General features: G+C 38.3%; 2 protein-coding genes across 2 annotated transcripts in view; both read left to right on the top strand.

Moving 5' to 3' along the window:
* LOC149124800 (zinc finger protein 39-like) overlaps positions 1-27654 on the top strand; it is a 750627-nt gene that overhangs the window by 306785 nt on the left and 416188 nt on the right. The gene's annotated exons all lie outside the window — the stretch shown is intronic.
* LOC149124801 (uncharacterized) overlaps positions 1-27654 on the top strand; it is a 54313-nt gene that overhangs the window by 21714 nt on the left and 4945 nt on the right. Inside the window, exon 2 of the mRNA XM_089301844.1 lies at positions 26640-26796. Within this exon, the coding sequence (XP_089157970.1) occupies positions 26640-26796 (157 nt within the window). The remainder of the gene's footprint in view (positions 1-26639; positions 26797-27654) is intronic.

The following is a 27654-nucleotide window of genomic DNA, read 5'->3' as shown; positions in this document are numbered from 1 at the left end:
CATCTAACTATACTATGGAACAGCAGAAGGTAATCCTGCCTCACTTTACTTTGCTACCTGTTATCCATTCCCCCTCTCTCCCTAGCCTCCAAACTTCTCAGTCTTTAATAATCACAATTCTATGTTCACATCCATTTTTTTCACTTCCATATATGACAAGAAACTGGGACATTTGTGTTTCTGTGTCTGGCTTATTTCAATTAATTTAATGATCTCTTTTTATTCATTTTTCAGGATGTAACAGTGTTGTATTTTTTTGTGATAAATGATGTTCCCTTTTCCACTTTTTCATAGATAGACAGCTAGATTGGTTATAGTTCATGGCTGCTGTGAACTGTGTTACAGTGACTATAGGAGAATTGCTGTCTCTGGTATGCAAGTTTCACTTCCTTCTGATACATAACCAGGAGTAAGATAACTATGTCATGTAATAGATAAATTTTTATGTTTTTTGAAGAATGACCATACTTTTCTCCATAACATTTGCATTAATTTGCATTTTCACCCATAGTGTCTGAGAGTTATCTTTTCCCACATTGTCACTAGCATTTGTTCTTTTTTATCTTTTTGGGATGAGAAGACATAATATTGTAAGTTTTTTTCTTCTTATCAGTTTATTAACTTGTTTATTAAAAATTTATATGTTTATTTGAATGGCAGAGTTACAGAGAGAGAAGAAAATACAGAGATCTTTCTACTGGCTCACTCCCTGGGGCCTGGCCAGACTGAAGGGGCTTCATCTAGGTCTTGCACATGAGAGGCAGGGGTCCAAGACCTTGGCCATCTTCTGCTGCTTTCCCAAATGCATTAGCAGGGAGCTGAATTGGAAGTAGAGTAGCCTGGACACAAACTGGTACTCACAGATGGCAGCTTAACCCACTGTTCCACAATTCCAGCCCTTCTCTATCCAGATTTCTCAAAAAAGTCATTAATATTGGCATCCATGTCATTTTCTTTTCATTGTTATCATTCAATTTAATGAAGTCTTATTTTTATTTCAACTATTCCTCTCAAATGGCTCTTCCCAAGGTCATTAGTGATTACCATGTTGGTTAAATGCAGCTTATGCTTTAAATTTCTCATTTACTGAGTGCATGGACCAGTGAATGGAGGACCTCTGTCTGTCTCTCTACCTCTGTCTTCACCTCCCTGTGACTCTACTTCCCAAATAAATGAGTGGATCTTTAAAAATAAAGCAAAATATGGGGCTGGTGCTGTGGCTCATTTAGTTAATCCTCTGCCTGCGGTGCTGGCATCTCATATGGGCACTGGTTCTAGTCCTGGTTGCTCCTCTTCCTGTCCAGCTCTCTGTGGGGCCTGAGAAGGCAGTGGAGGATGGCCCAAGTGCTTGGGCCCTGCACCCGCATGGGAGACCAGAAGGAAGCACCTGACTCCTGGCTTTGGATCGGCACAGCACGCCGGCTGTAGCGGCCATTTGGGGGGTTAACCAATGGAAAAGGAAGACCTTTTTCTCTATCTCTCTCACTGTCAATAAAATAACTTATATATATATAATTATATATATAATTATTGTATATATTATATATTATATATTATTAAATATATTATTATAAAATAAAAAATCTATCTGTCAAATAAATAAAGCAAAATTAAAAAAATTTAAATACTGCTTTTGATTGTATGGGAATTTTGGTGATATTCTTCCAATTTATTAATAGGGAATACTTTTCCTTTTGTGTGTTTTTTTTCTATTTATTTAATATTTTGTAATTTTTCATTGTAGAGTTCTTTTGCTTTCTTGATTAAATTTATTCCAAGACAACAAAAGTTTTTTAGCAATTTTGAATGGTACTGACATGATAAGTTCTTTATCAGTCATGAGATTTTTGTGTGTTGATTTTATATCTTGCAAGTTTAGTAAACTTCTTTATGAGTTCCAATAGTCTTTTAGTGGGGTCTTTTGGTTTCCTTATATATAGGATTATGTAATCTACAGGCAGGGATAATTTGACATTCTCCTTTCTAATTTGTATCCCTTTGATTTCTTTTTCTTCCTTATTGCTCTGGTTAAAACTTTTAGAACTATTTTGAATAGCATGGTAAGGATGAGCAGCTTTGTCTGGTTCCAGTTCTTAGTGAAAATGCTCCTAACTTTTTTTCATTCAATATGATACTGGTTGAAGATTTATCATATATTGCATTGAATGTGTTAAGAAATGTTCTTTCTATACTCAGTTTGCTTAAGTTTTTTATAATGAAAGCATACTGTGCTTTCTCTGCATCAGTTGAGATCATCATGTGGTTTTTATTCAGTTTGTCAATGTGATGTATCACATTTATTGATTTGCTTATGTTGAATCATTCCTGCATATCCCTCTTGGTCCATGTGAATAATTTTTCTAATGTATTGTTAGATTCTATTAGCTAGTCTTTTGATGAGGATTTTTGCATATATATTCATCAATGGTATTGTTCTATAGTTCTCCTTCTTTGTTGTATATATTTTTTCTGGTTCAGGAATTAAGGTTATGCTGGCCTAATAGAAGGAGTTTGGGAGGATTCCCTCCCTTTCAACAATTTTGAATAGCTGAGGAATAATTGGAATTAGTTCTTTAAAAGTCTAGTAGAATTCAACAGTGAACCTGTCTAGTCCTGGGCTTTTCTTTGTTTGGAAGGTCTTTATTACTGATTCAATCTTTGTCTTGGTTTAGGTTTTCTAAGTGTCTTCGTGACTCAAATTTGGTATATTGTATGTGTCCAGGAATCTTGATTTCTTTTAGGTTTTCCATTTTGTTAGGCATCACTTCATATGCTCACATTCTATATTGCAATTGTAATCTGAGTTTTGGGTACTCCACTTTCAAGAAGTTTCATGCTAATATCCATGGGAAAAAGTGGATGATGTCTCAAATTCCTTAGTTCCTGTTGCTTATTTGACCTGTCACCTAAGTGGAGGACCTGAGAACCTGATCCAGCCACAGCTGTTGCAGACATTTAGAGAGTGAACCAGTAGTTGGAAGATCTCTCTGCCTCTCTCTCCCTCTCTCTTTCTCTTTCTGTGTGTGTGTCTCTCTCTATTTTTTTTAAAAAATCAATTTAAAAATATTTACTTATTTATTTGAAAGTCAAGAGTTATAGAGAGGAGAGATAGAGATCTTCCACCAACTGATTCACTCCTGAGATGGCTTCAATGGCCAACATGTGGCCAGGTTGAAGCCAGGAGATTGTTCTGGGTCTCCCATGTGGGTGGCAGGAACCCCAGTACTTAGGCCATGTTCCTTTTCTCAACCCATTGGCAAGGAGCTGGTTCAAAAGTGGAATAGCTGGAACTTGAACTGGCACCTATACAGAATGCCAACTTAATAAGTGGCAGTTTTTCCCATTGTACCACAACACCAGCTCCCCTCTCTGCCTTTCAAATAAGTAAATCTTTAAAAAAGATTTTTTTTAAACTTTTATTTAATGCATATAAATTTCCAAAGTACGACTTATGGATTACAATGGCTTCCCCCCCATACCGTCCCTCCCACCCACAACCCTCCCCTTTCCCACTCCCTCTCCCCTTCCATTCACATCAAGATTCATTTTCGATTATCTTAATATACAGAAGATCAGCTTAGTATACATTAAGTAAGGATTTCAACAGTTTAAAAAGATTTCAAAAGATTTCAAAAGATTTTTAAAAGACCTAAAGTAACAAAAGTCATTGTGATTGAGCATTGGAGAATCTATTGGAGTGATCTACTTTTTAAAAGATTTATTTATATATTTGAAAGTATCATTGAGTGAGAGAGGGACAGATTGATCTTCCTTCTGATTTGTTCATTCCCCAAATGGCTGCAATGATTGTGGCTAGACAAGACTGATATCAGAAGCCAGGAGCTTCTTCCACATCTCTCACATGAGTGCAGGGGCCCAAGCATTTGAAACATCCTATGTTGCTTTCCCAGACACATTAGCAGGGAGCTAGATCAGTTTGGAGCATTAATTTCTGTGATACTCTCCTTGCAGTTCAAGTATACAAAATCCACCTGGCACAAAGTCCCATTTATGGGTAGGCTGAGTATAACAGTTTTCAACTCTCCAAGGTTTGGGCTAGATGAGTTCTGAGTAATTGTGCTAAAATAGACATTAAGCCACAACTCTCAGTTTATGCTTTGTTAGCATAGTTTCATGTTTGCCAGTGATAATGTCTCTGACAACTTTAGGTCTCTGTATTGCAACCAATGAAAGCATCCAGACCAACAATGGTGATATCATCAGTCAGCAGAATGGTGTCCAGATGAACTTAACTGGCTTTTCTTGTTTGTTAGAGAGGTGATTTCCTGCTGTAACCTGACATCTGGACACAGACATTGGAGGCCATCCCCTCTGCCAAGTGGAGTATGCCATGTTTGGATCCATCCTATGGTAAAGAGGCCTCAGTAGCCATGCTCAGGTTTTATTGTTCTATATCCATAGCCAAAGTCCTAGTAGACAACATGGTTTGGAGAATCACATGCTCAAGTTGTGTAGGAGTCTGTATTTCTAGTATAGCACAGTTAATAGCCATCTAATTTAATTTTATTGGAACAAAGCAGGGTTCCAAGAGAGGTAATTTATTGCATCACAGCATTTAAGAACTAATGGATATCACAGCTGACCCAGAGAATTTAGAAGGCATGTGAACCTTTAGAGTGAAGTCATTGAGAGCACGAAGGGTAGTGTCTATAATATTTATTTTGACTGATTTTTGCACCTTTCATTGGAGAGAGACCCAGATAACCTGGACTGATTTGTAGCATCAGTGACAATTTTTTAAGTGAGGCATGCCTTACACAGAAACCCAAGGACTATAGGATATTAGCCTTGTTTGTTCTTCACAATGTGTCAAATAGTGTTATTCAAGCAGGATGTCATCAATGTGATGTATACTTGTATTCGATTGGAAAATTTGTATTTGCTGGCAAAATCAGTGAGGTGCCCATGTATATTCTAGAAGTGTCCCTTCAAAGTGAAGGCAGAGACTGAGGGGCTTTTGGAAAAGCTTTGAATAAAACACATTTGCCACATTCATAATAGTTGAGATACATCATTTATCTATTGAGAGGCATCAGAAACATTGATATTAGACATAAGGTATGGTAGACATAATGGGTGGGACATAGCATTATGATTTTAGTATTCTAACATGAGATACTATTTATTTTTTCCAGATTCAGTAGATAAAATTGGGCTGCCAAATAGGGAATAGTTGAAATAATCACCTTTTTGTTAATTAAGTCTAAGGTAATAAACTGTAATGCATGAAGACCTTGAGTTTTTTTTTTTTTAATAGGGCCATCTTAATTATTTTAGTTTGTGATCTATGAATTCTTATTTTCTCTAGCCAAGTAACTTACAAACTTTATTACTCAAAATGTTAGCCCATCTCTGCCACCTGTGGGATTTTTTGAGTACATCTGACTATTGAAAATTTAGGCAATACTATAGTTAAAGTGAGATGCACCAAGTAAATTATTTATGTTTCTTCTGATACATGTTTTGAAATTGTGGGGAGCAGCCCGGACTGGACTGAGTTACTGGAATTAAGACTTATTCTATGCATCTGCTCTCCCACAATATGGCGCTGGGAGAGAAGTAAACAGCTTCCGCACAGCTGCCTCCAGTTCAACCAATAAACTGTAGGACTTGCTCCTGATTGGAGAGCAGCGTACTCGGCGTGTGGGCAGCTGAGTTAGGATTGGCGGAGGAGGACTATAAAGGAGGAGAGAGACGGCATGCACCAGGAACATCTAAGGGGAACATCTAAGGGAACACCTGTGCAGCCCCCGAGAGAGCCGGCCGGCGGTGTGCTGCTCCCCTGCGGAAGTGGGGAAAGCGGCCAGGGGGAACCGCCCTTCCACGGAGGTGGAAGGGATAGTAGCCAACCTGGGAAGAACCAGCAGCAAACCCGGGGAGGGCCGAGCAGACGAAAGAACAGCACAGGGTCCTGTGTCGTTCCTCCATGAAGAGGGGGAGCGACAGAAATTTTTAAAAATTTCTGTTGAATTTCCTGCTTAAATTTAGTGGGATCCCTGGTTAGGACTGTTATTTGAGCCTCACTACTGATTGCATCTATGAAACTTCATGAATAAGTGCATATAAAACCTGTGAAAGTTGATCTCTATCTTATGGTGTAGGGACACAAGAATCAGTATCGTTAAAAAATAAATTTTAAATTTTAATTTGGATCAAGTTATGTGCTTTTCAGAAATGTATAAACAACCATAATTTATACATCTTATATTTTCCTTCTTTAAATTTTAAGGAACTATTTATTGAGGCTTGCGCTGTGGTCTAGCAAATAAAGACTCCACCTGCAGTGCCAGCATCCCATATGGGCACTGGTTCATATCCCAGTTGCTCCACTTCCAATCCAGCTCCCTGATAATGTGCCTGGTTAAACACCAGAAGATTCCGCAAGCCTTTGGGCTCCTGTATCCATGTGGGAGATCCAGAAGAAGCTCCTGGATCATGGCTTCTGATTGACATACCTCTGCCATTGCTACCATTTGGGGAGTGGAGTAACAGATGGATGATCTCTATGTGTCCTTCTCTGAAACTCTGCCTTTCAAATTAATACATAAATCTTTAAAAATATTTATTAATTTTTTTTGACAGGCAGAGTGGACAGTGAGAAAGAGAGAGACAGAGAGAAAGGTCTTCCTTTTTCTGTTGGTTCACCCCCCCCAGGCATGGTTACACAGAGATCTTCCATTCACTGGTTCATTGACCAAAATGACTGTGTCATCTCATGCTTCCTTTGTTTGTATCCATCTCTTATTTCTCTTCTTACAAGGTCATCAGTCTGGGTTAGGGTCTCACACATTTGATTTTTTTACTTGAATTGTGCCATGAAAGGCACCATCTCCAGATAGAGTCACACTGCAGGTTAGAGATTGAAGATAGGAATGTTGGAGAAACACAATTTGGTGCATCACAATGGAAAGCATCCAGATGTCTCCCTCATGGGCAGCCAACTCTAGGTAGGAATTACTGTGTAAAGTGAGTCTTGGGATTCCTTTTGTTATTATTTTAATGCTATCTGACTAACCTAAGTGCATGCATGTACCCAACAAATTATCTGTGTACACCTACACAAACTAGAATATAGATAACTGATAGTAGTGTACATGTAAAATCAATAGAGCAGTCCATAAGATAGAACATTTTGAAACTAAAACTGATGAGTAGAAAAATGATAACAAAGCCTGAGCTCCATTATGATATATAAGATATCCGCAATTCATATTTTATAAATATTAAATATTTTTAAAATATTTTTAAATAAATCACTGTGAGGAATATAAGAAAAACATTCACACCTACATGCAGGTTAATCAGATAGTATTGAAATAATAACAAAAGGAATCTTAAGACTCACTTTACACAGTAAGTGTAATATTCCAAATTAATTTAAACATACAGTGTGACTTCTTTTCTGCATGATACATTCTGTACTTACTTGTGAATATGCTATTAATTCATTAGAAAATGTGAGTATGTCTATTGACCTAATATGCTTAATTCAGGAAACAGACCTTTTGTCCATGTGGGGAAAGGTGCCATTCAGTGTTATCTCTCTGTTTTTACAAAATATGTTAATGAATCAAATGATTAGAAAATAAAACATGACGAGACAATGCTGGTTGGTACATTAGGGTACATTATTGTATATTTCCATTAGTGATGCATAGCTCAAGATTGACTTCAAATTTTATTCCTTAGGGGATCCTGAATTAGTTTCTCTGTGGTCACCACTCTCTTTATATCACAGGGACTATATTTTTCATTCTTCAATAAGTACTAATCAAGTATTAGAGCTCTTCTCTCTGACTCAGTGCTTGAGATTATAAATACCAGCCATTACTCAGAAGGTATAACTAAGACAACCCAGGGAGAGGTAGTTCCAAAAGTCCTGTAGACAGTCTGTCTCATCCAAGATGGTCACAGGATGGAGATGGGTTTTCAGACCATTTTAGCTGAAATGTGTTTGGGGTGAATGAATGTAGGTTGCACCTCTGGCACTGTTTACCCATCTATGAGGTGAGTATATTAGTAGTATTTATGAAATGCCCCTGCATTTTCTAAGAAATCATTGTGAGATATGTGCAGGCTGACTTACACTATGTGGCAGTTGCATTTGTGGTGTTTCATGGTATATCTTCCCCAAATGCACTTTCTGGTTTCCTGCACTGTGTAGACTGACCAGCACAACTCATTTGAGGTTATAGAAGTTTATACAACACCTAGTTTCTAGGAACGTGGAAGTTTGGGTACTGGGTGACAGTCCCATTTCCTTTGGAAGTGAGTAGTTTTTATGATACTTCAAGAAGGGAACCCCAGGAATAAGAATCATTTAAGACAGCATACCACTTGATGATCTTTGAGACTATCTCTTATGGCTTCAGAGAAAAAAGAGTCACTGAAATGCAAAGGTGATAGATTTGCACAGTCAAAGATTTTATTGATCATACAGACCAGAATGAACAAGATTTAGGTGATATTACCTTACCTCATCCGTAAATTATGATATTGGAAGTTCTGGACCAGCCTTCAAAAAAGTTGTGAATGGATTAGAAAGACAGGCAAGGGCCTAACGAATGTTACGTAAGTGGTCTTGAGGGTGTGTCCTGGGGTGGAGGGATAACCTCTCATGTCTGAGAGTCACTGTCTACATTGTTATCACATGCCCATTACTTACCTTGCTATTATGATTTCTAGAACTGGAAGTCTCCTAGTCTGCCATACATTTAGTATCTAGAGCTTTGCTGCTTTCCTCTGTATCCTAGAAATTCTTCCTGGTAGTTCAAGGAATGTCGGTGAGGGTCTCTGCATGTAAAAAAGTTGAAATAAATTGTATTTTAGGAGATTGATGGTTTGAGTACTGTCAGATGATTTGTAGATGCCTGGCACCCTAACTTTTGGATGGTGATTTCTATTTTGCTACACTTAATTAAAAAACACTTTTATTGGGACTGATGATGTGGCATAGTGGGTAAAGCTGCTGCCTGCAGTGTCAGCATTCCATGTGAGCACTAGTTCAAGTCCCAGATGCTGCACTTCTGTTCCAGCTCTCTGCTATGGCCTGGTAAAGAGGTAGAAGATGGCCCAAGGCCTTGGGCCCCCACATCCATGTGGGAGACCTGGAAGAAGCTCCTGGCTTTGGGCTTCAGATCAGCACAGCTCCAGCCATTGTGGCCATTTGGGAAGTGAACCAATGGATGGAAGACTCTCTCTCTCTCTCTCTGCCTCTCCTTCTGTCTGTGTAACTCTGACTTTCAAATAAATAAATAAATAAATCTTTAAAAAAGAGAAAACAAACACACTTATTTTTCAGATTAATTTCAGAAACTGTCACCAGTTTCTTTATTAAGCAAATATAAATTTTCAAAGTACATCTTATGCATTACAATGGCTCCCCCCCCATAACTTCCCTCCTGCCCACAACCCTCGCAACTCCCACTCATCTCCCATTCCATTGATATCAAGATTCATTTTCAATTATCTTTATATACTGAAGATCAATTTAGTATATATTAAGTAAAGATTTCAACAGTTTGCATCCCCACAGAACATAAAGTGTAAAATACTGTTTGAGGACTAGTGATAGCATTAATTCACATTGAACAACACATGAAGGACAGAGATCCTACATGAGAAATAAGTGCACAGTGACTCCTGCTGTTGACTTAATAATTTGATACTCTTGTTTATTGCGTGAGTAATCTCCCTAGGCTATTGTCATGAGTTGCCAAGGCTATGGAAGCCTTTTGAGTTTGCTGACTTCGATCTTATTTAGACAAGGTCATAGTCAAAGTGGAAGTTCACTCCTCCCTTCAGAGAAAGGTACCTCCTTCTTTGATGGCCCATTCTTTCTACTGGGATCTCACTCGCAGAGAGCTTTCATTTACGTGAGTTTTCTTTTTTTTTTTTTTTTTTTTTTTTTTTTTTTTGCCAGAGTGTCTTGGCTTTCCATGCCTAAAATACTCTCATGGGCTCTTCAGCCAGATCTGAATGCCTTAAGGGCTGATTCTGAGGCCAGAGTGCTGTTTAGGACATTTGCCATTTTATGAGTTTGCTGTGTATCCCGCTTCCCATGTTGGATCGTTCTCCCACTTTTTGATTCTATCAGTTAGTATTAGCAGACACTAGTCTTGTTTATGTGATCCCTTTGACTCTTAGGCCTATCATTATGATCAATTGTGAACTGAAATAGATCACTATGACTAGTGAGATGGCATTGGTACATGCCTTCTTGATGGGATTGTATTAGAATCCCAGGGCACATTTCTAACTCTACCGTTTGGGGCAAGTCTGATTGAGCATGTCGCAAATTGTACATCTCCTCCCTCTCTTATTCCCACTCCTATATTTAACAGAGATCACTTTTCAGTTAAATTTACACACCTAAGAATAATTGTGTGCTAATTACAGAGTTGAACCCATAGTATTAAGTAGAACAACAACAAAAAATACTAAAAGGGATAAAGTATTAAGTTGTACATCAACAGTCAGGACAAGGACGGATCAAGTCACTCTTTCTCATAGTGTCCATTTCATTTGAACAGGTTTCCTTTTTGGTGCTAGGTCAGTTGTCACCAATCAGGGAGAACATATGATATCTGTCCCTCTGGGACTGGCTTATTTCACTCAGCATGATGTGCTCCAGATTCTTCCATTTTGTTGCAAATGACCAGATTTCATTGTTTTTGACTGTTGTATAGTATTCTATAGAGTACATGTCCCATAATTTCTTTATCCAGTCTACTGTTGATGGGCATTTGGGTTGATTCCAGGTCTTAACTATCATGAATTGAGCTGCAACAAACAAAATAAGGTGCAGACCGCTTTTTTGTTTGCCCATTTAATTTCTTTTGGGTAAATTCCAAGGAGTGGGATGGCTGTGTTGTATGGCAGGGTTATATTCAGGTTTCTGAGGAATCTCCAGACTGACTTCCAGAGTGGCTTAACCAGTTTGCATTCCCACCAACACTGGGTTAGTGTCGCCAGCATCTGTTGTTGGTAGAATTCTGTATGTGAGCCATTCTGACCAGGGTGAGGTGAAACCACATTGTGATTTTGATTTATATTTCCCTGATGGCTAGTGATCCTGAACATTTTTTTCATGTGTCTGTTGGCTACTTGGATTTCCTCTTCTGAAAAATGTCTATTAAGTCCTTGGCCCATCTCATGCGTGGGTTCTTTGCTTTCTTGTTTTGGAGTTTCTTGATCTCTTTGTGGATTCTGGTTATTAATCCTTTACCTGTTGCATAGTTTACAAATATTTTTTTCCATTCTGTTGGTTGCATCTTCACTTTCCTGTTTATTTTGCATACAGAAACTTCTCAGTTTGATGCAATCCCAAATGTTAATTTTGCCTTTGACTGCCTGTGTCTCTGGGGTCTTTTCCAAGAAATCTTTGCCGGTACCAATATCTTGCAGGGTTTCTCCAATGTTCTCCAATAATTTGATGTTGTCAGGTTGTAGATTTAAGTCTTTAATCCATGTTGAGTGGATTTTTGTGTAAGGTGTAAGGTAGTGGTCTTGCTTCATGTTTCTGCATGTAGAAATCCAGTTTTCCCAGCACCATTTATTGAATAGACTGTCCTTGCTCCAGGAATTGGTTTTGGACACTTGAGCAAATATAAGATGGCTGTAGATGTTTGGATTGATTTCTGGTGTTTCTGTTTTGTTCCATTGGTCTATCCATCTGTTTCTATACCAGTACCATGCTGTTTTGATTACAACTGCCCTGTAGTATGTCCTGAAATCTGGCATTGTGATGACTCCAGCTATGTTTCTGTTGTACAAGATTGCTTTAGCTTATTTGAGGCCTCCTGTGTCTCCATATGACTTTCAGCATCATTTTTTCCAGATCTGAGTATGTCTTCAGTATTTTGATTAGTATTGCATTGAATGTATAAATTGCTTTTGGGAGAATGGACATTTTGATGATATTGATTCTTCCAATCCATAAGCATGGAAGATTTTTCCATTTTTTGGTATCCTCTTCTATTTCTTTCTGTAAGATTTTGTAATTCTCATCGTAGAGATCTTTAAAGTCCTTGGTTAAGTTTATTCCAAGGTATTTGATTGTTTTTGTAGCTATTGTGAATGGGATTGATCTTAGAAGTTCTTCCTCAACCGTGACATTGCCTGTGTATACAAAGGCTGTTGATTTTTGTGCATTGATTTTATTTCCTGCTACTTTGCCAAACTCTTCTATGAGTTCCAAGAGTCTCTTAGTAGAGGTCTTTGGATCCCCTAAATAAAGAATCATATCATCTGCAAAGAGGGATAGTTTGAATTTTTCCTTCCCCATTTGTATCCCTTTAATTTCTTTTTCTTGCCTAATAGCTCTGGCGAGAACTTCCAGAACTATATTGAATAGCAGTGGTGAGAGTGGGCATCCCTGTCTGGTACCAGATCTCAGTAGAAATGCTTCCAACTTTTCCCTATTAAATAAGATGCTGGCTGTGGGTTTTACATAAATTGCTTTGATTGTATTGAGGAATGTTTCTTCCATACCCAGTTTGCATCATGAAAGGGTGTTATTTTTATTGAATGCTTTCCTCTGCATCTATTGCAATAATCATATGGTTTTTCTTCTGCAGTCTGTTAATGTGGTGTATCACATTGATTGTTTTGTGCACATTAAACCATCCCTGCATACCAGGGATAAATCCCACTTGGTCTGGGTGGATGATCTTTCTGATGTGTTGTTGCATTCTATTGGCGAGAATTTTATTGAGGATTTTTGCATCTATGTTCATCAGGGATATTGGTCTGTAATTCTCTTTCAGTGCTGCCTCTTTTTCCTGTTTAGGAATTAAGGTGATGCTGGGTTCATAGAAAGAATTTGGGAGGACTCCCTCTTTTTTGATTGTTCTGAATAGTTTGAAAAGAATTGGAATTAGTTCCTCTTTAAATGTCTGGTAGAATTCAGCAGTGAATCCTGATCCTGGGCTTTTTATGTTGGGAGGGACTTTATTACTGTTTCAATTTCTGTCTCAGTTATGGGTCTGTTTAGGTTTTCTATGTCTTCCTGGTTCAATTTATGTAGGTTGCATGTGTCCAGGAATCTATCCATTTCTGATAGGTTTCCCTGTTTGCTGGCATACAAGTCCTTGTAGTAATTTCTGATGATTCTTTTTATTTCTGTGGTGTCTGTTGTTACGTTTCCTTTTTCATCTCTGATTTTATTGATTTGGGTCTTTTCTTTTTTTAGTTAGTTGGGCCAATGGGGTGTCAATTTTGTTTATTTGTTGAAAAAACCAGCTCCTCATTTAGCTGATTTTTTGTAATTTGTTTTTGAATTCAATCCTGTTGATTTCTTCTCTGATTTTAATTATTTCTCTTCTCCTACTAGATTTGGGTATGGTTTCCTGCAGATTTTCTAGATCCCTGAGATGCATTGAAAGCTCATTTATTTGGTGCCTTTCCATTTTCTTGATGTAGGCACCCATTGATATAAACTTTCTTCTTAACTCTGCTTTTGCTGTATCCCTTAAGTTTTTATATGTTGTGCTGTTATCCTCATTTGCTTACAGAAAGTTTTTGATTTCTCTTTTGATTTCTTCTATGAACCATTGTTCACTCAGGAGCATGTTGTTCAGTCTCCATGTGTTTGTGTATTCTCTAGGGATTCCTGAGTTGCTAATTTCCAACTTCATTCCTTTATGGTCTGAGAAGCTGCATGGTATGATTTTAATTCTTTTGAATTTTCTGAGACTTGGTTTATGACCTAGTATGTGGTCAATCCTAGAGAAGGTTCCATGTACTGCTGAGCAGAATGTAAATACTCTAAGTGTAGCTTGAAAAGTTCTTTTGGGGGGAGGAGGCACGATGGCAGAATAGGAAGGGAGCACACTGATAGTCCAGGGAGAGACAGTTTAATAAAAGTGGAGATACTGCAGGTTCAAGGAAGAGTAGGGGAGGAAACAGCAGAAGAAACTCTTCCGGAACATGTGATTCACAGTGGACCTGTGTGGAGAGCGTGGGAGCCCACAGTTCGGGACACCAGCGGCAGACTCAACACACCAGCACTGGTACGCGAGGTGAGCCGAACCTCAATAGCCTGAGACACTGGCAGGCAAGCAGAGAGAGGAGACCAGAGGGAACGACCCCCGGGGGGGAAAAGTTCACCAGGCTAACTGGAAGAGAGAGAGAGAGAGAAAGAAAAAAAAGGTGACTGGTACAGACACGGGTTTCTTTCTCTCTCCGCTCACCTCTCAAGGGCGAGCAAGACAAAGAGCAGGCGCATCTTGGACATACGTCATAAGCAGAGTGACCTCAGGTCTGCACCGGCCCTGAGCCTAGCAGAAAAACCTGACTCTGGGTGGGGCGAATTAACAGATTAGGACCTAGTAAATTTGTGGTGCTACTGAACTGAGACTGTGAAAAAAGAGACAGTGGGGGAGAGAACTCATGGAATTCATGTGAGTACTCTCCAGAGACGCTACAATTCCATAACTTTGGCAACCCAGTGGGAGACTGAAGGAGAATTTGAGCCCACTCTGAGGGCAGAACAGATTCCCTGTGTGGTCGTTGGGAAAGAGCTTCTGATCTCTGGCTCCTGTGGGTATATCATTTGCCTGCTAACTACCTCCAACTTTGTTCAGCTGTGCGGAATTAGTTCCCTTTTGAATCAAAAAAAGAAAGAGAGAGAGAGAGAGATCTACCACGCCTAACCTGGGAGTGTCACCTTTGGTACACCAAACAGAGCTCTCAGGCCACACCCATCTCAAGCCTCTAAGGCTCCATCAAAAACAGACAGTCCACTTAATCTAGAGTCATAGTATAACAAGAAAAAGCACCACAGTGAAGAAACCAAATATCTCCAATATGCCAAATAACAAACGCAAAAATCGAGGTAATAAAAACAAGGAAGTCACCATGACGCCCCCAAATGAAAAAGACACCCCAATTCAAGATTATGAAGATGATGACATAGAAGAAATGCAAGAAGCAGACCTCAAAAAATTGATAAGAACATTAAGAAGTTCTCAAAAACAAATTCTTTAACTACAGAAATCCTTAATTGACAAGATAGAAAAATCTCTCGTGAAAATGAAATATTAAGGAGGAATCAAAATGAAATGAAACAACTAGTACAACAGGAAACTGGGATAGTGACGAGAAATCATAATGAAGTGAGTAATTCAATAGATGAAATGAAAAACACAATAGAGAGCCTTACAAACAGAATGGGTGAAGCAGAAGAGAGAATATCGGACTTAGAAGATAGAGCACAGGAAAACATACAGTCAGACCAAAGAAAAGAAGAGGAAATTAGAAATCTAAAACATATTGTCAGGAATCTTCAGGATACTATTAAAAAACCCAACATTTGGGTTCTAGGAGTTCCTGAAGGCACGGAGAGGGAGAAAGGATTAGAAGGCCTTTTTAGTGAGATATTAGCAGAAAATTTCCCAGGTTTGGAGAAGGACAGAGACATCCTAGTACAGGAAGCTCACAGAACCCCTAATAAACACGACCAAAAGAGATCCTCACCACGAAACATTGTAATTAAACTCACCACAGTGAAACATAAAGAAAAGATCCTAAAATGTGCAAGAGAGAAACGTCAGATTACTCTCAGAGGATCTCCAATCAGACTCACAGCTGACTTCTCATCAGAAACCCTACAAGCTAGGAGGGAATGGTGAGATATAGCCCAGGTACTAAGAGAGAGCAACTGCCAGCCCAGAATATTATATCCTGCAAAGCTATCATTTGTGAATGAAGGTGAAATAAAGACTTTTCATAGCAAACAGAAATTGAAAGAATTTGTCGCCACTCGTCCAGCCCTGCAAAAGATGCTTAAAGATGTGTTACACACAGAAACACGGTCATCAATATGAAAGAAGGTAAAGGAAGGAAACCTCACAGCAAAAGATCACAGGGAATTCAAAGCATATATTAGAACTTATCTTTGGCAAATGGCAGGGCAAAGTTACCACTTATCATTAGTCACTTTGAATGTGAATGGCCTGAACTGTCCAGTTAAAAGACACAGATTGGCTGATTGGGTTAAGGAACAAAACCCATCTATTTGCTGCTTACAAGAAACACATCTTTCCAACAAAGATGCATACAGACTGAAAGTGAAAGGCTGGAAAAAGATATACCATGCCAACAGAAACGAAAAAAAGAGCGGTTGTAGCCATCTTAATATCGGACAACATAAACTTTACCACAAAAACTGTTAAAAGAGACAAAGAAGGGGCACTATACAATGATTAAGGGATTGATACAACAAGAAGATATAACTATTAATGTATATGCACCTAACTACAGGGCACCAGTTTATCTAAAAGATTTATTAAGTGACTTAAAGGGAGACTTAGACCCCAATACAATACTACTGGGGGAATTCAATACTCCACTCTCAGAAATAGGCAGATCAACAGGACAGAAGATCAACAAGGAGACAGTAGATTTAAATGACACTATAGCCCAAATGGATCTAACAGATATATACAGAACTTTTAATCCTACAGCTAAAGATTTTACATTCTTCTCAGAAGTACATGGAACCTTCTCTAGGATTGACCACATACTAGGTCATAAAGCAAGTCTCAGCAAATTCAAAAGAATTAAAATCATACCATGCAGCTTCTCAGACCATAAAGGAATGAAGTTGGAAATTAGCAACTCAGGAATCCCTAGACCATACACAAACACATGGAGATTGAACAACATGCTCCTGAATGAACAATGGGTCATAGAAGAAATTAAAAGAGAGATCAAAAATTTTCTGGCAGTAAATGAGGATAACAGCACAACATACCAAAACTTATGGGACGCAGCAAAAGCAGTGTTAAGAGGAAAGTTTATATCAATAGGTGCCTACATCAAGAAATTGGAAAGACACCAAATAGATGAGCTTTCAATTCACCTCAAGGATCTAGAAAACCTACAGCAAACCAGAACCAAATCTAGTAGGAGAAGAGAGATAATTAAAATCAGAGAAGAAATCAACAGGATTGAATCCAAAAAAAAACATTACAAAAAATCAGCCAAACGAAGAGCTGGTTTTTTGAAAAAATAAACAAAATTGACACCCCATTGGCCCAACTAACTAAAAAAAGAAGAGAAAAGACCCAAATCAATAAAATCAGAGATGAAAAAGGAAATGTAACAACAGACACCACAGAAATCAAAAGAATCATCAGAAATTACTACAAGGACTTGTATGCCAGCAAACAGGGAAACCTATCAGAAATGGATAGATTCCTGGACACATGCAACCTACCTAAATTGTACTAGGAAGACATCGAAAACCTAAATAGACCCATAACTGAGACAGAAATTGAAACAGCCTTTATTACTGTTTAGTATAAATAAATAAATAAAAAATAAATAAAATAATAATAATAAAATAAAATAAAAATAATAAAATAAATTAAAAAATAAATAAATAAATAAATAAAATTTAGTATAAATAAATAAATAAATATTACTGTTTAGTATAAATATATAAATAAAGGCCCTCCCAACAAAGAAAAGCCCAGGACCAGATGGATTCACTGCTGAATTCTACCAGACATTTAAAGAAGAACTGACTCCAATTCTTCTCAAACTATTCAGAATAATCGAAAAAGAGGGAGTCCTCTCAAATTCTTTCTATGAACCCAGCATCACCTTAATTCCTAAGCAGGAAAAAGATGCAGCATTGAAAGAGAATTACAGACCAATATCCCTGATGAACATAGATGCAAAAATCCTCAATAAAATTCTCGCCAATAGAATGCAACAACACATCAGAAAGATCATCCACCCAGACCAAGTGGGATTTATCCCTGGTATGCAGGGATGGTTTAATGTGCACAAGACAATCAATGTGATACACCACATTAACAGACTGCAGAAGAAAAACCATATGATTATCTCAACAGATGCCGAGAAAGCATTTGATAAAATACAACACCCATTCATGATGAAAACCCTAAGCAAACTAGGTTTGGAAGGAACATTCCTCAATACAATCAAAGCAATCTATGAAAAACCCACAGCCAACATCCTATTGAATGGGGAAAAGTTGGAAGCATTTCCACTGAGATCTGGTACCAGACAGGGATGCCCACTCTCACCACTGCTATTCAATATAGTTCTGGAAGTTCTCGCCAGAGCTATTAGGCAAGAAAAAGAAATTAAAGGGATACAAATGGGGAAGGAAAAATTCAAACTATCCCTCTTTGCAGATGATATGATTCTTTATTTAGGGGATCCAAAGACCTCTACTAAGAGACTCTTGGAACTCATAGAAGAGTTTGGCAAAGTAGCAGGAAATAAAATCAATGCACAAAAATCAACAGCCTTTGTATACACAGGCAATGTCACAGTTGAGGAAGAACTTCTAAGATCAATCCCATTCACAATAGCTACAAAAACAATCAAATACCTTGGAATAAACTTAACCAAGGACGTTAAAGATCTCTACGATGAGAATTACAAAATCTTACAGAAAGAAATAGAAGACGATACCAAAAAATGGAAAAATCTTCCATGCTCATGGATTGGAAGAATCAATATCATCAAAATGTCCATTCTCCCAAAAGCAATTTATACATTCAATGCAATACTAATCAAAATACTGAAGACATTCTCAGATCTGGAAAAAATGGTGCTGAAATTTATATGGAGGCACAAGAGACCTCGAATAGCTAATGCAATCTTGTACAACAAAAACAAAGCTGGAGGCATCTCAATACCACATTTCAAAACATACTACAGGGCAGTTGTAATCAAAACAGCATGGTACTGGTACAGAAACAGATGGATAGACCAATGGAACAGCACATAAACAAGTCTAGTACCTGCTAATACTAACTGATAGAATAAATAAAGGGGAGAGTGATCCAACATGGGAAGTGAGATACTCAGCAGACTCATAGAATGGCGGATGTCCTAAATAGCACTCTGGCCTCAGAATCAGCCCTAAAGGCACTCGGATCTGGCTGAAAAGCCCATGAGAGTATTTCAGGCATGGAAAGCCAAGACACTCTGGCAAAAAGATCTCTGTGAGTGAGATCCCAGTGGAAAGAACAGGTCTTCAAAGAGGGAGGTGCCTTTCTCTGAAGGGAGGAGAGAACCTCCACTTTGACTATGACCGTGTCTAAACAAGATAAGAGTCGGAGAACTCAAGGGGCTTCCATAGCCTTGGAAACTCATAACTGGTGCATAGGGAGATTACTGATGCCATAAACAGGAGTGTCAATTTGTAAAGTCAACAACAGGAGTCACTGTGCACTTACTCCTCATGTAGGATCTCGGTCCTTAACGTGCTGTACACTGAGGCTTAATGCTATAACGAGTACTCAAACAGTATATTTCACTTTGTGTTTCTATGGGGGTGCAAACTGTTGAAATCTTTACTTAATGTATACTAAACTGATCTTCTGTAAAAAAAAAAAAATTATCAATTCCCAACTTGACTCTCACTGGGATTAAACATGACAATAGGTCTGATCTGATTTCATCATCATTTAAAAAAAATCATCTATTATTTTTCACTTTATGTTTCTGTGTGGGAGCAAACTGTTGAAATCCTTACTTAATGTATACTAAGCTGATCTTCTGTATATTAAGATAATTGAAAATGAATCTTGATGTGAATGGAAGGGGAGAGGGAGTGGGAAAGGGGAGGGTTGTTGGTGGGAGGGACGGTATGGGGGGGGAAGCCATTGTAACCCATGAGTCGTACTTTGGAAATTTATATTCATTAAATAAAAGAAAAAAAAAAAAGATATTGGCACAGGCAAAGAGTTTCTGGAAAAGACCCGGGAGGCACAGGCAGTCAAAGTCAAAATCAACTATTGGGATTGCATCAAATTGAGAAGTTTCTCTACTGCAAAATCAACAGTCAGGAGAGTGAAGAGATAACTGACAGAATGGGAAAAAATATTTGCAAACTATGCAACAGATAAAGGGTTAATAACCAGAATCTACAAAGAGATCAAGAAACTCCACAAAAACAAAACAAACAACCCACTGGAGAGATGGGCCAAGGACCTCAATAGACATTTTTCAAAAGAGGACATCAAAATGGCCAACAGGCACATGAAAAAATGTTCAAGGTCCCTAGCAATCAGGGAAATGCAAATCAAAACCACAATGAGGTTTCACCTCACCCCGGTTAGAATGGCTCACATACAGAAATCTACCAACAACAGATGCTGGCGAGGATGTGGGGAAAAAGGGACACTAACCCAGTGTTGGTGGGAATGCAAACTGGTCAAGCCACTATGGAAGTCAGTCTGGAGATTCCTCAGAAACCTGAATATAGCCCTACCGTTCGAGCCAGCCATCCCACTCCTTGGAATTTACCCAAAGGAATTTAAATTGGCAAACAAAATAGCGGTCTGCACCCTAATGTTTATTGCAGCACAATTCACAATAGCCAAGACCTGGAACCAACCTAAATGCCCATCAACGATAGACTGGATAAAGAAATTATGGGATATGTACTCTTTACAATACTATACTGCAGTAAGAAACAATGAAACCCAGTCATTTGCAACAAAATGGAGGAATCTGGAACACATCATGCTGAGTGAAATAAGCCAGTCCCAAAGGGACAAATACCCTATGTTCTCCCTGATCGGTGACAACTGACTGAACACCAAAAAGGAAACCTGTTGAAGTGAAATGGACACTATGAGAAACGGTGACTTGATCAGCATAGCCCTGACTGTTAATGAACAACTTAATACATTATCCCTCTTAGTAGTTTTTTTTTTTGTCTGTTCTACTTAATATGACTGTTTTAATTTTGTAATTAATACACAGTTATTTGTAAGTGTTGAAATTTAACTGAAATGTGATCCCTGTTGAACATAAGCGTGGGAATAAGAGAGGGAAGAGATGTACAATTTGGGACATGCTCAAGCTGACTTGCCCCAAATGGTAGAGTTAGAAACATACCAGGGGACTCCAATTTAATCCCATCAAGGTGGCATGTACCAATGCCATCTCACTAGTCCAAGTGATCAATTTCAGTTCACAATTGATCATAGTGAAAGGACTAAGAGTCAAAGGGAGCACATAAACAAGTCTAGTACCTGCTAATGCTAACTGATAGAATAAATAAAGGGGAGAGCGATCCAACATGGGAAATGAGACACTCAGCAGACTCATAGAATGGCGGATGTCCTAAACAGCACTCTGGCCTCAGAATCAGCCCTAATGGCATTCCGATCTGGCTGAAAAGCCCATGAGAGTATTTCAGGCATGGAAAGCCAAGACACTCTGGGAAAAAAAAAAAAACAAAACTAAATGAAAGATCTCTGTGAGTGAGATCCCAGTGGAAAGAACAGGTCTTCAAAGAAGGAGGTACCTTTCTCTGAAGGGAGGAGAGAACCTCCACTTTGACTATGAGCTTGTCTAAACAAGATAAGAGTCAGAGAACTCATGGGGCTTTATAGCCTTGGAAACTCATGACTGGTGCATAGGGAGATTACTGATGCCACAAACAGGAGTGTCAATTTGTTAAGTCAACAACAGGAGTCACTGTGTACTTACTCCTCATGTAGGATCTCTGTCCTTAATGTACTCTACATTGAGACTTAATGCTATAGTGAGTACTTAAACAGTATATTTCAATTTGTGTTTCTATGGGGGTGCAAACTGTTGAAATCTTTACTTAATGTACACTAAAATGATCTTCTGTAAAAAAAAAAAAAAAAAGAAGAAATTATCAATTCCCAACTTGACTCTCACTGGGATTAAACATGACAATAGGTCTGATCTGATTTCATCATCAGTTAAGAAATCATCTATTATTTTTCACTTTATGTTTCTGTGTGGGAGCAAACTGTTGAAATCTTTACTTAATGTATGCTAAACTGATCTTCTGTATATAAAGAGAATTGAAAATGAATCCTCATGTGAATGGAAGGGGAGAGGGAGTTGGAAAGGGGAGGATTGCAGTTGGGAGGGACGTTTTGGGGGGGAAGCCATTGTAATCCATAAGCCGTACTTTGGAAATTTATATTCATTAAATAAAAGTTAAAAAAAATCAAAAAAAAAAGAAAAGTTCTGTAGATATCTGTTAGATCCATTTGGGCTATAGTGTCATTTAAATCTTCTGTCTCCTTGTTGATCTTCTGTCCGGTTGATCTATTTCTGAGTGTGGAGTTTGAAGTCCCACAGTAGTATTTTATTGGGGTCTAAGTCTCCCCTTAAGTCCCTTAATATATCTTTTAAATAAACTAGTGCCCTGTTATTAGGTGCATATACATTGATAATCATATCTTCCTGTTGAATTGATCCCTTCATCATTATATAGTGATCCATGCCCTCCACGTAAGTCCACCATGAACCAGCAGTTCTGGAAGAGTTTCCTCTGCTGTTTCTTCCCTAACTCTTCCTTGAAACTGCAGTATCTCCACTTTTATTAAACTGTCTTTTCCCAGACTGTCAATGTGCTACCTTCCTCTTCCGCCGTCTTGCCCCAAGTCTTTGTAACCAGTTTTAGAAGATTGCCCTGAGCATGGATTTCCTTTTGATCCTGATGCTATGTATGGATTGTGTGACATCAAAAAGCATATCGAAATTTTCCCAGTCACTGTCAGTAATTTCTTCTTGAAAATCTTGACCAATATTTAGTATACATGCAGCTTCAGAAAATTTCTGTGAGCTTTTTCCTGTTTTCTGAATAGTAAAATTACACTAAATCAGACTTCATGTGCTAATAAGTTTCTTAAAATATAAACAAAAATATGACCACATATAAGCAGAAATGTGAAGCATTACCTTATGATCGCCAATGAATTCACTTGCATGATTCCCAGGACTATTTTTAAAAAAAATATTTATTTATTTGAAAGTCAGAGTTACACACAGAAGGAGAGGCAGAGAGAGGTCTTCCAACTTCTGGTTCACTCCACTGATGGTCACAATGGCCGGAGCTGCCCCAACCTGAAAGCAGAAGTCAGGAGCTTCTTCCTGGTCTCCCATGTGGGTGCAGGGACCCAAGGACTTGGGCCATCTTCTATCACTTTTCTAGGCCATAACAGAGAGCTGGATTGGATGGGGATCAGCCAGGACTTGAACTGGCACCCATTCGGGATGCCTACACTGGAGGTGGCAGCTTTACCCACTATGCCACAGCACTGGCTCTTGGAGGACTTTTTTTTTTTTTTTTAGTGTCATCAACTTTGGGGCTAAGATGCAATTCATAGGCATAGATCATGTTTATAGGAGCTTTTTTTCTAAGATTTTTAAAAAGTATTTGAAAGTGTTTTATATATATATATATATATATATAGAGAGAGAGAGAGAGAGAGAGAGGGAGACACACTGATCTTCCAGCTGCTGGATCACTACCCCAGAATGCTACAATAAGCAGGATGAGGCCAAGCACTTCTTCTGGGTCTCCTGTATTAGTAGCATTTACCCAAGTACTTGTGACTTCTTCCAGTGCTTTTCTCAGTCCACTAGAAGGGAGCAGGATCAAAAGCAGAGCAGCCAGAATACAAAGCATATGGGGTTGCTTGCATTGCAGATGGAAATTTTACTTTTTATGTGGCAGTGCAGGTCTATATTTATGGAAACTTTAACATGACTGAAATTCAATTAATTTTATTTTGCACTTTAATGGAACTTTCTCTCCTGCTCACCAGGGTGTATCAGAATTTGATGCAGGACAAATCAGAAAATGCAATAACATCATGGCTTAACAAATAGCCATTTGATTTATAATTCCAATTCAATATTTTGTGATGGGCTCAGATGGGCAGTTCCTATGATCAGCCTGTGATCAGAAATGAGGGTTTAGTCATCTTAGGAGCTGATTGACACTCATGACTTAGAGATGGCTTCATTTAAATGGCTGGTGGTTTGTGATGAATCTTGGTAAGATCCTATCTCTTCAATGGGCAGGACCCAGTGCTTTCTAAAAGATAAGGAAAATCTGACAAGACAAATACTTTGCAACCTATCTTTTTCTATCACATTTACTGATATCCCAGGGGGTTAAGAAAATGAAAAATGAAATCCAGAGTCTTATGAAGGCATGGATAAAGGGAATGGTTTCATTTGGAATCATTACTGGTAAAGTGTACTGCATTAAATATACATTATGTATATATGTATATATATATATTTTTTGACAGGCAGAATGGACAGTGAGAGAGAGAGACAGAGAGAAAAGTCTTCCTTTGCCATTGGTTCACCTTCCAATGGCCGCCGCGGCTGGCACACCGTGCCAAAGGCAGGAGCCAGGTGCTTCTCCTGTTCTCCCATGGGGTGCAGGGCCCAAGCACTTGGGCCATCCTCCACTGCACTCCCGGGCCACAGCAGAGAGCTGGCCTGGAAGAGGGGCAACCAGGCCAGAATCCGGCGCCCTGACTGGGACTAGAACCCAGTGTGCTGGCGCGGCAAGGCAGAGGATTAGCCTATTGAGCTGGGGCGCTGGCCCAAAATAACTTTCTTTAGTGTAAAATTTAGTGACAGTATAATGTTTATCTCTTCAATAACTTCATTTATTTGAACAATCACCCTTAAATTTTACTGCTATTTTACAAAATTTGTAGACAATGCTTTCATGAAGCCAATGATGATTCTGTTTAATCTCTACTACTTAATAGAAGTGGATGTGCTTTCTTATATATTTCCACGTTTAAATGTTTATTCCTCCACAGGGAAGCTGATGTTTCCTCAGTTAATGTATTCATTACTCTTTATTCATTGTATCACATTTTTTCTTTTTTCTAGTTCAGTGTAAAAGGAAACCAGGTAAGTTTTCTTTTAACTCCTTCCATTTATCTTCTCTTCCAGGTATAATTTGGGTACCTCCATATATTTTCAAAACTAAACAAAATTATTACATCACCTGTAAAAGGTTTTCTTAATTATTCCTCAGCTTGCTGTCAGTTTTCATTTTAGGAGAATTTTAATAATTTATTAATTAAAATGGAAAAATAAACATAAAATTCACTCTTAGGGAGTGTACACAAACAAGATGAATGATGAATTTGCCATGATTATAAAACATTACAATCATCTGAGATACAGCAATTTGGCCTCTGGTCTTTCTGTTGCCATAGCAAAATATACATGTGTTACATGTTTTGAGTTGAAACTTACAGTACGATTTGCTAAATTTTTTGGGTCATGATGTCTGAAATAGCAAAGATGATGTAGTGATCAGTGTTTTCATGCTACCCTGGAAATAAACACTTAGCATTCTGCAAGGGTAAGAGTTACATAGTATTAAAAAACACAAATCAGTTAAGCTTGTATTTGAATTGTTAGAGTAATGCAATCCTTAATTGTTTTGAGAAGCTGAATTTGATTCAGGGATAGGATCAGGAATGTGTGGGGAAAAGAATGTACTGCAGGTTCTTTTATTTTTTTAAGATTTATTTATTTATTTGAAAGGCAGAGCTACAGAGCTTGGGAGAGATGAGCAGAAAGAGACTCCTTCCATCTACTGGTGCAATCCCCAAATGAACATAATGGCTGAGACTGGTTCAGACCAAAGCCAGGAGCCTGGAATTCCATCTAGGTCTCCCATATTAGTTGAAGGAGCCCAAATATTTAAGCAACATTTCACTGATCTTTCAGGAACTTTAGCAGAGAGCTAGATTGGAGTGGAGTACCCTGGACTCAAATAGTATGATACCATGAGATGCCAGCATTGCAATTGGAGGCTTAACTGTCTGCACCACACTGGCGCCTACTGCAAGTTCTTAAACAAATCTCTATGCATTTCTCTCAGTTAGTCACAAATCCAGATTACACTGCACACTTTCCCAAGTTCTGTTTTTGGGCAATTAATTCCATTGTTTTTACCTTAATTTAATTTTAATAATGTTATCTCAGTTCTTCAAATGTAAAATAAGCATAGTCAAAGTCAAAAGATATTTTCTATTCTTTGTCTTACCTGAATATTCTCTCTTATTTAAAAATAATTATGGGCTTGATTGAGAAAGAAGTTGATGGACCAAGAGAGAAATGAAGAGAGAGCTCCCATGCACTTATTCACTCCATAAATACCCATACCAAGAAAGGTTGGGCAGTACTGAAGCCAGAAGTCAGGAATGGAGTCTAGCTCTTTCTCATTGGTGGCATCACTACTGCTTCTGCAGCATTAGCTGGGAGCTGGAAACTGGAACTGGCACTGGAAATTGAACCTAGGTACTTTGAGGTAGAAGTAGGGTATCTTAGCTGGCATCATAAACACCAAGATGAATGCCTGTCCTCTTTTTAAAAATATTTTTTCTCTGCCATATTTGAAGTGACTTTGCATGGTGTTTTTCTGAAAATTCTTCTGTGTTCACTCCCAACATAGCTCCACTGATGGTTTCTTGTCTTTTCACCTGAATACTCTACATTCTTCCCCTTAACATAGCTTATTGAAGAGTCAATATTTTCTTCCTTTCAACCTGCTGTGCAATTCCCCTTGACATATGTGGCCCCTTGTGAACTGAAACTCCTGTTTTCTTCCAGTTGTGGCATTTTTCACAGTATTTAGACCATAGGTTTGACTCCCTGCTGAATGCTTCTGTATGGCTGTCCAAATGCTCAATAATTCTAAAATGAAAACCCATCCTTCCTTCTTCCTTCATACCCATGTACAAGATGAAAACTGTCAGTCTTTGTTTTGTGACAGAGTTAATATGTTGACCAGAAATGTTCTTTTACAGATGATGCTAACATTTGAAGACCTGGCTATTTACTTTACCTGGGAGGAATGGCAGAACATGAATAAAGCTCAGAAAATTCTGTACAGGGATGTGATTTTGGAGACCTACAATAGCCTGCTTTCTTGGGTGAGTGACACCCATCACATATCCAATGATAGCATTTTCTTGCTATTTGAAAAATAAGTGAACACTTTATAAAGTTTAATGATGGGCAGGTATAGAATTTGATTCCATAAATAATCTGTATGTCTACCATCTAGGAAAGGATCCAAATTGGAACATTTGTTGCATAGCTCCTGGAATAAGCTGTAGTCTTTTAAATAACCCAAGATAGCAGTTTTACAAAATCTTACATTGTTTGCATTAAATAGGACACTGCATCACTAAGCCTGATTTGATCTTTAAGTTGGAGCAAGGAGGAGAGCCATGGATGGTGAACAAATGCCTAAATCAGAGCCTTCCAGGTCAATACGCACATAACAGATGTTGACTGATGTTCTTTCCATGAAATTTTCCCAAGTGTTACTCCTGATGACACCTGGTTTTGTGCATCAGACAAGGGATTCTAGAGTATCTAAGGATGCCATTATATCTCTAACTCTTTTTTCTTGATGAAGATGATCTTTGATTAAAAAAAATTCTAATCTTTTTCTGATGTTACTAAGGGTTTTTCTAGGTTAGATATATTCCCCAGATTCTAACTTGTCCTTCTATAATAACTTTTCCTTCATGCATTTATTCTATTCTTCAGTTCTTTTTTTTTAAGATTTATTTATTTTGCTTGAAAGAGTTACACAGAAAGAGAATGAGAGGTAGAGAAAGGTCTTCCATCTGCTGGTTCACTCCCCAATTGGCCACAATGGCTGGAGCTATGCTGATCCAAAACCAAGCTTCTTCCAGCTTGGACCATCCTCCACTGTTCTCCCAGGACATAGCAGAGAGCTGGATAGGAAGTGGAGCAGCTGGGTCTTGAACCGGCACCCATTGGGGATGCCAGCACTGCAGGCGGGGATGT

The sequence above is a fragment of the Oryctolagus cuniculus genome, chromosome 8, assembly GCF_051225735.1.
Source record: "Oryctolagus cuniculus isolate XC-2025 breed Fujian yellow rabbit chromosome 8, ASM5122573v1, whole genome shotgun sequence".
Classification (NCBI taxonomy): Eukaryota; Metazoa; Chordata; class Mammalia; order Lagomorpha; family Leporidae; genus Oryctolagus; species Oryctolagus cuniculus.
The sequence above is the reverse complement of the archived record's forward strand: the minus strand, read 5'-3'. Positions and strand labels throughout refer to the sequence as shown.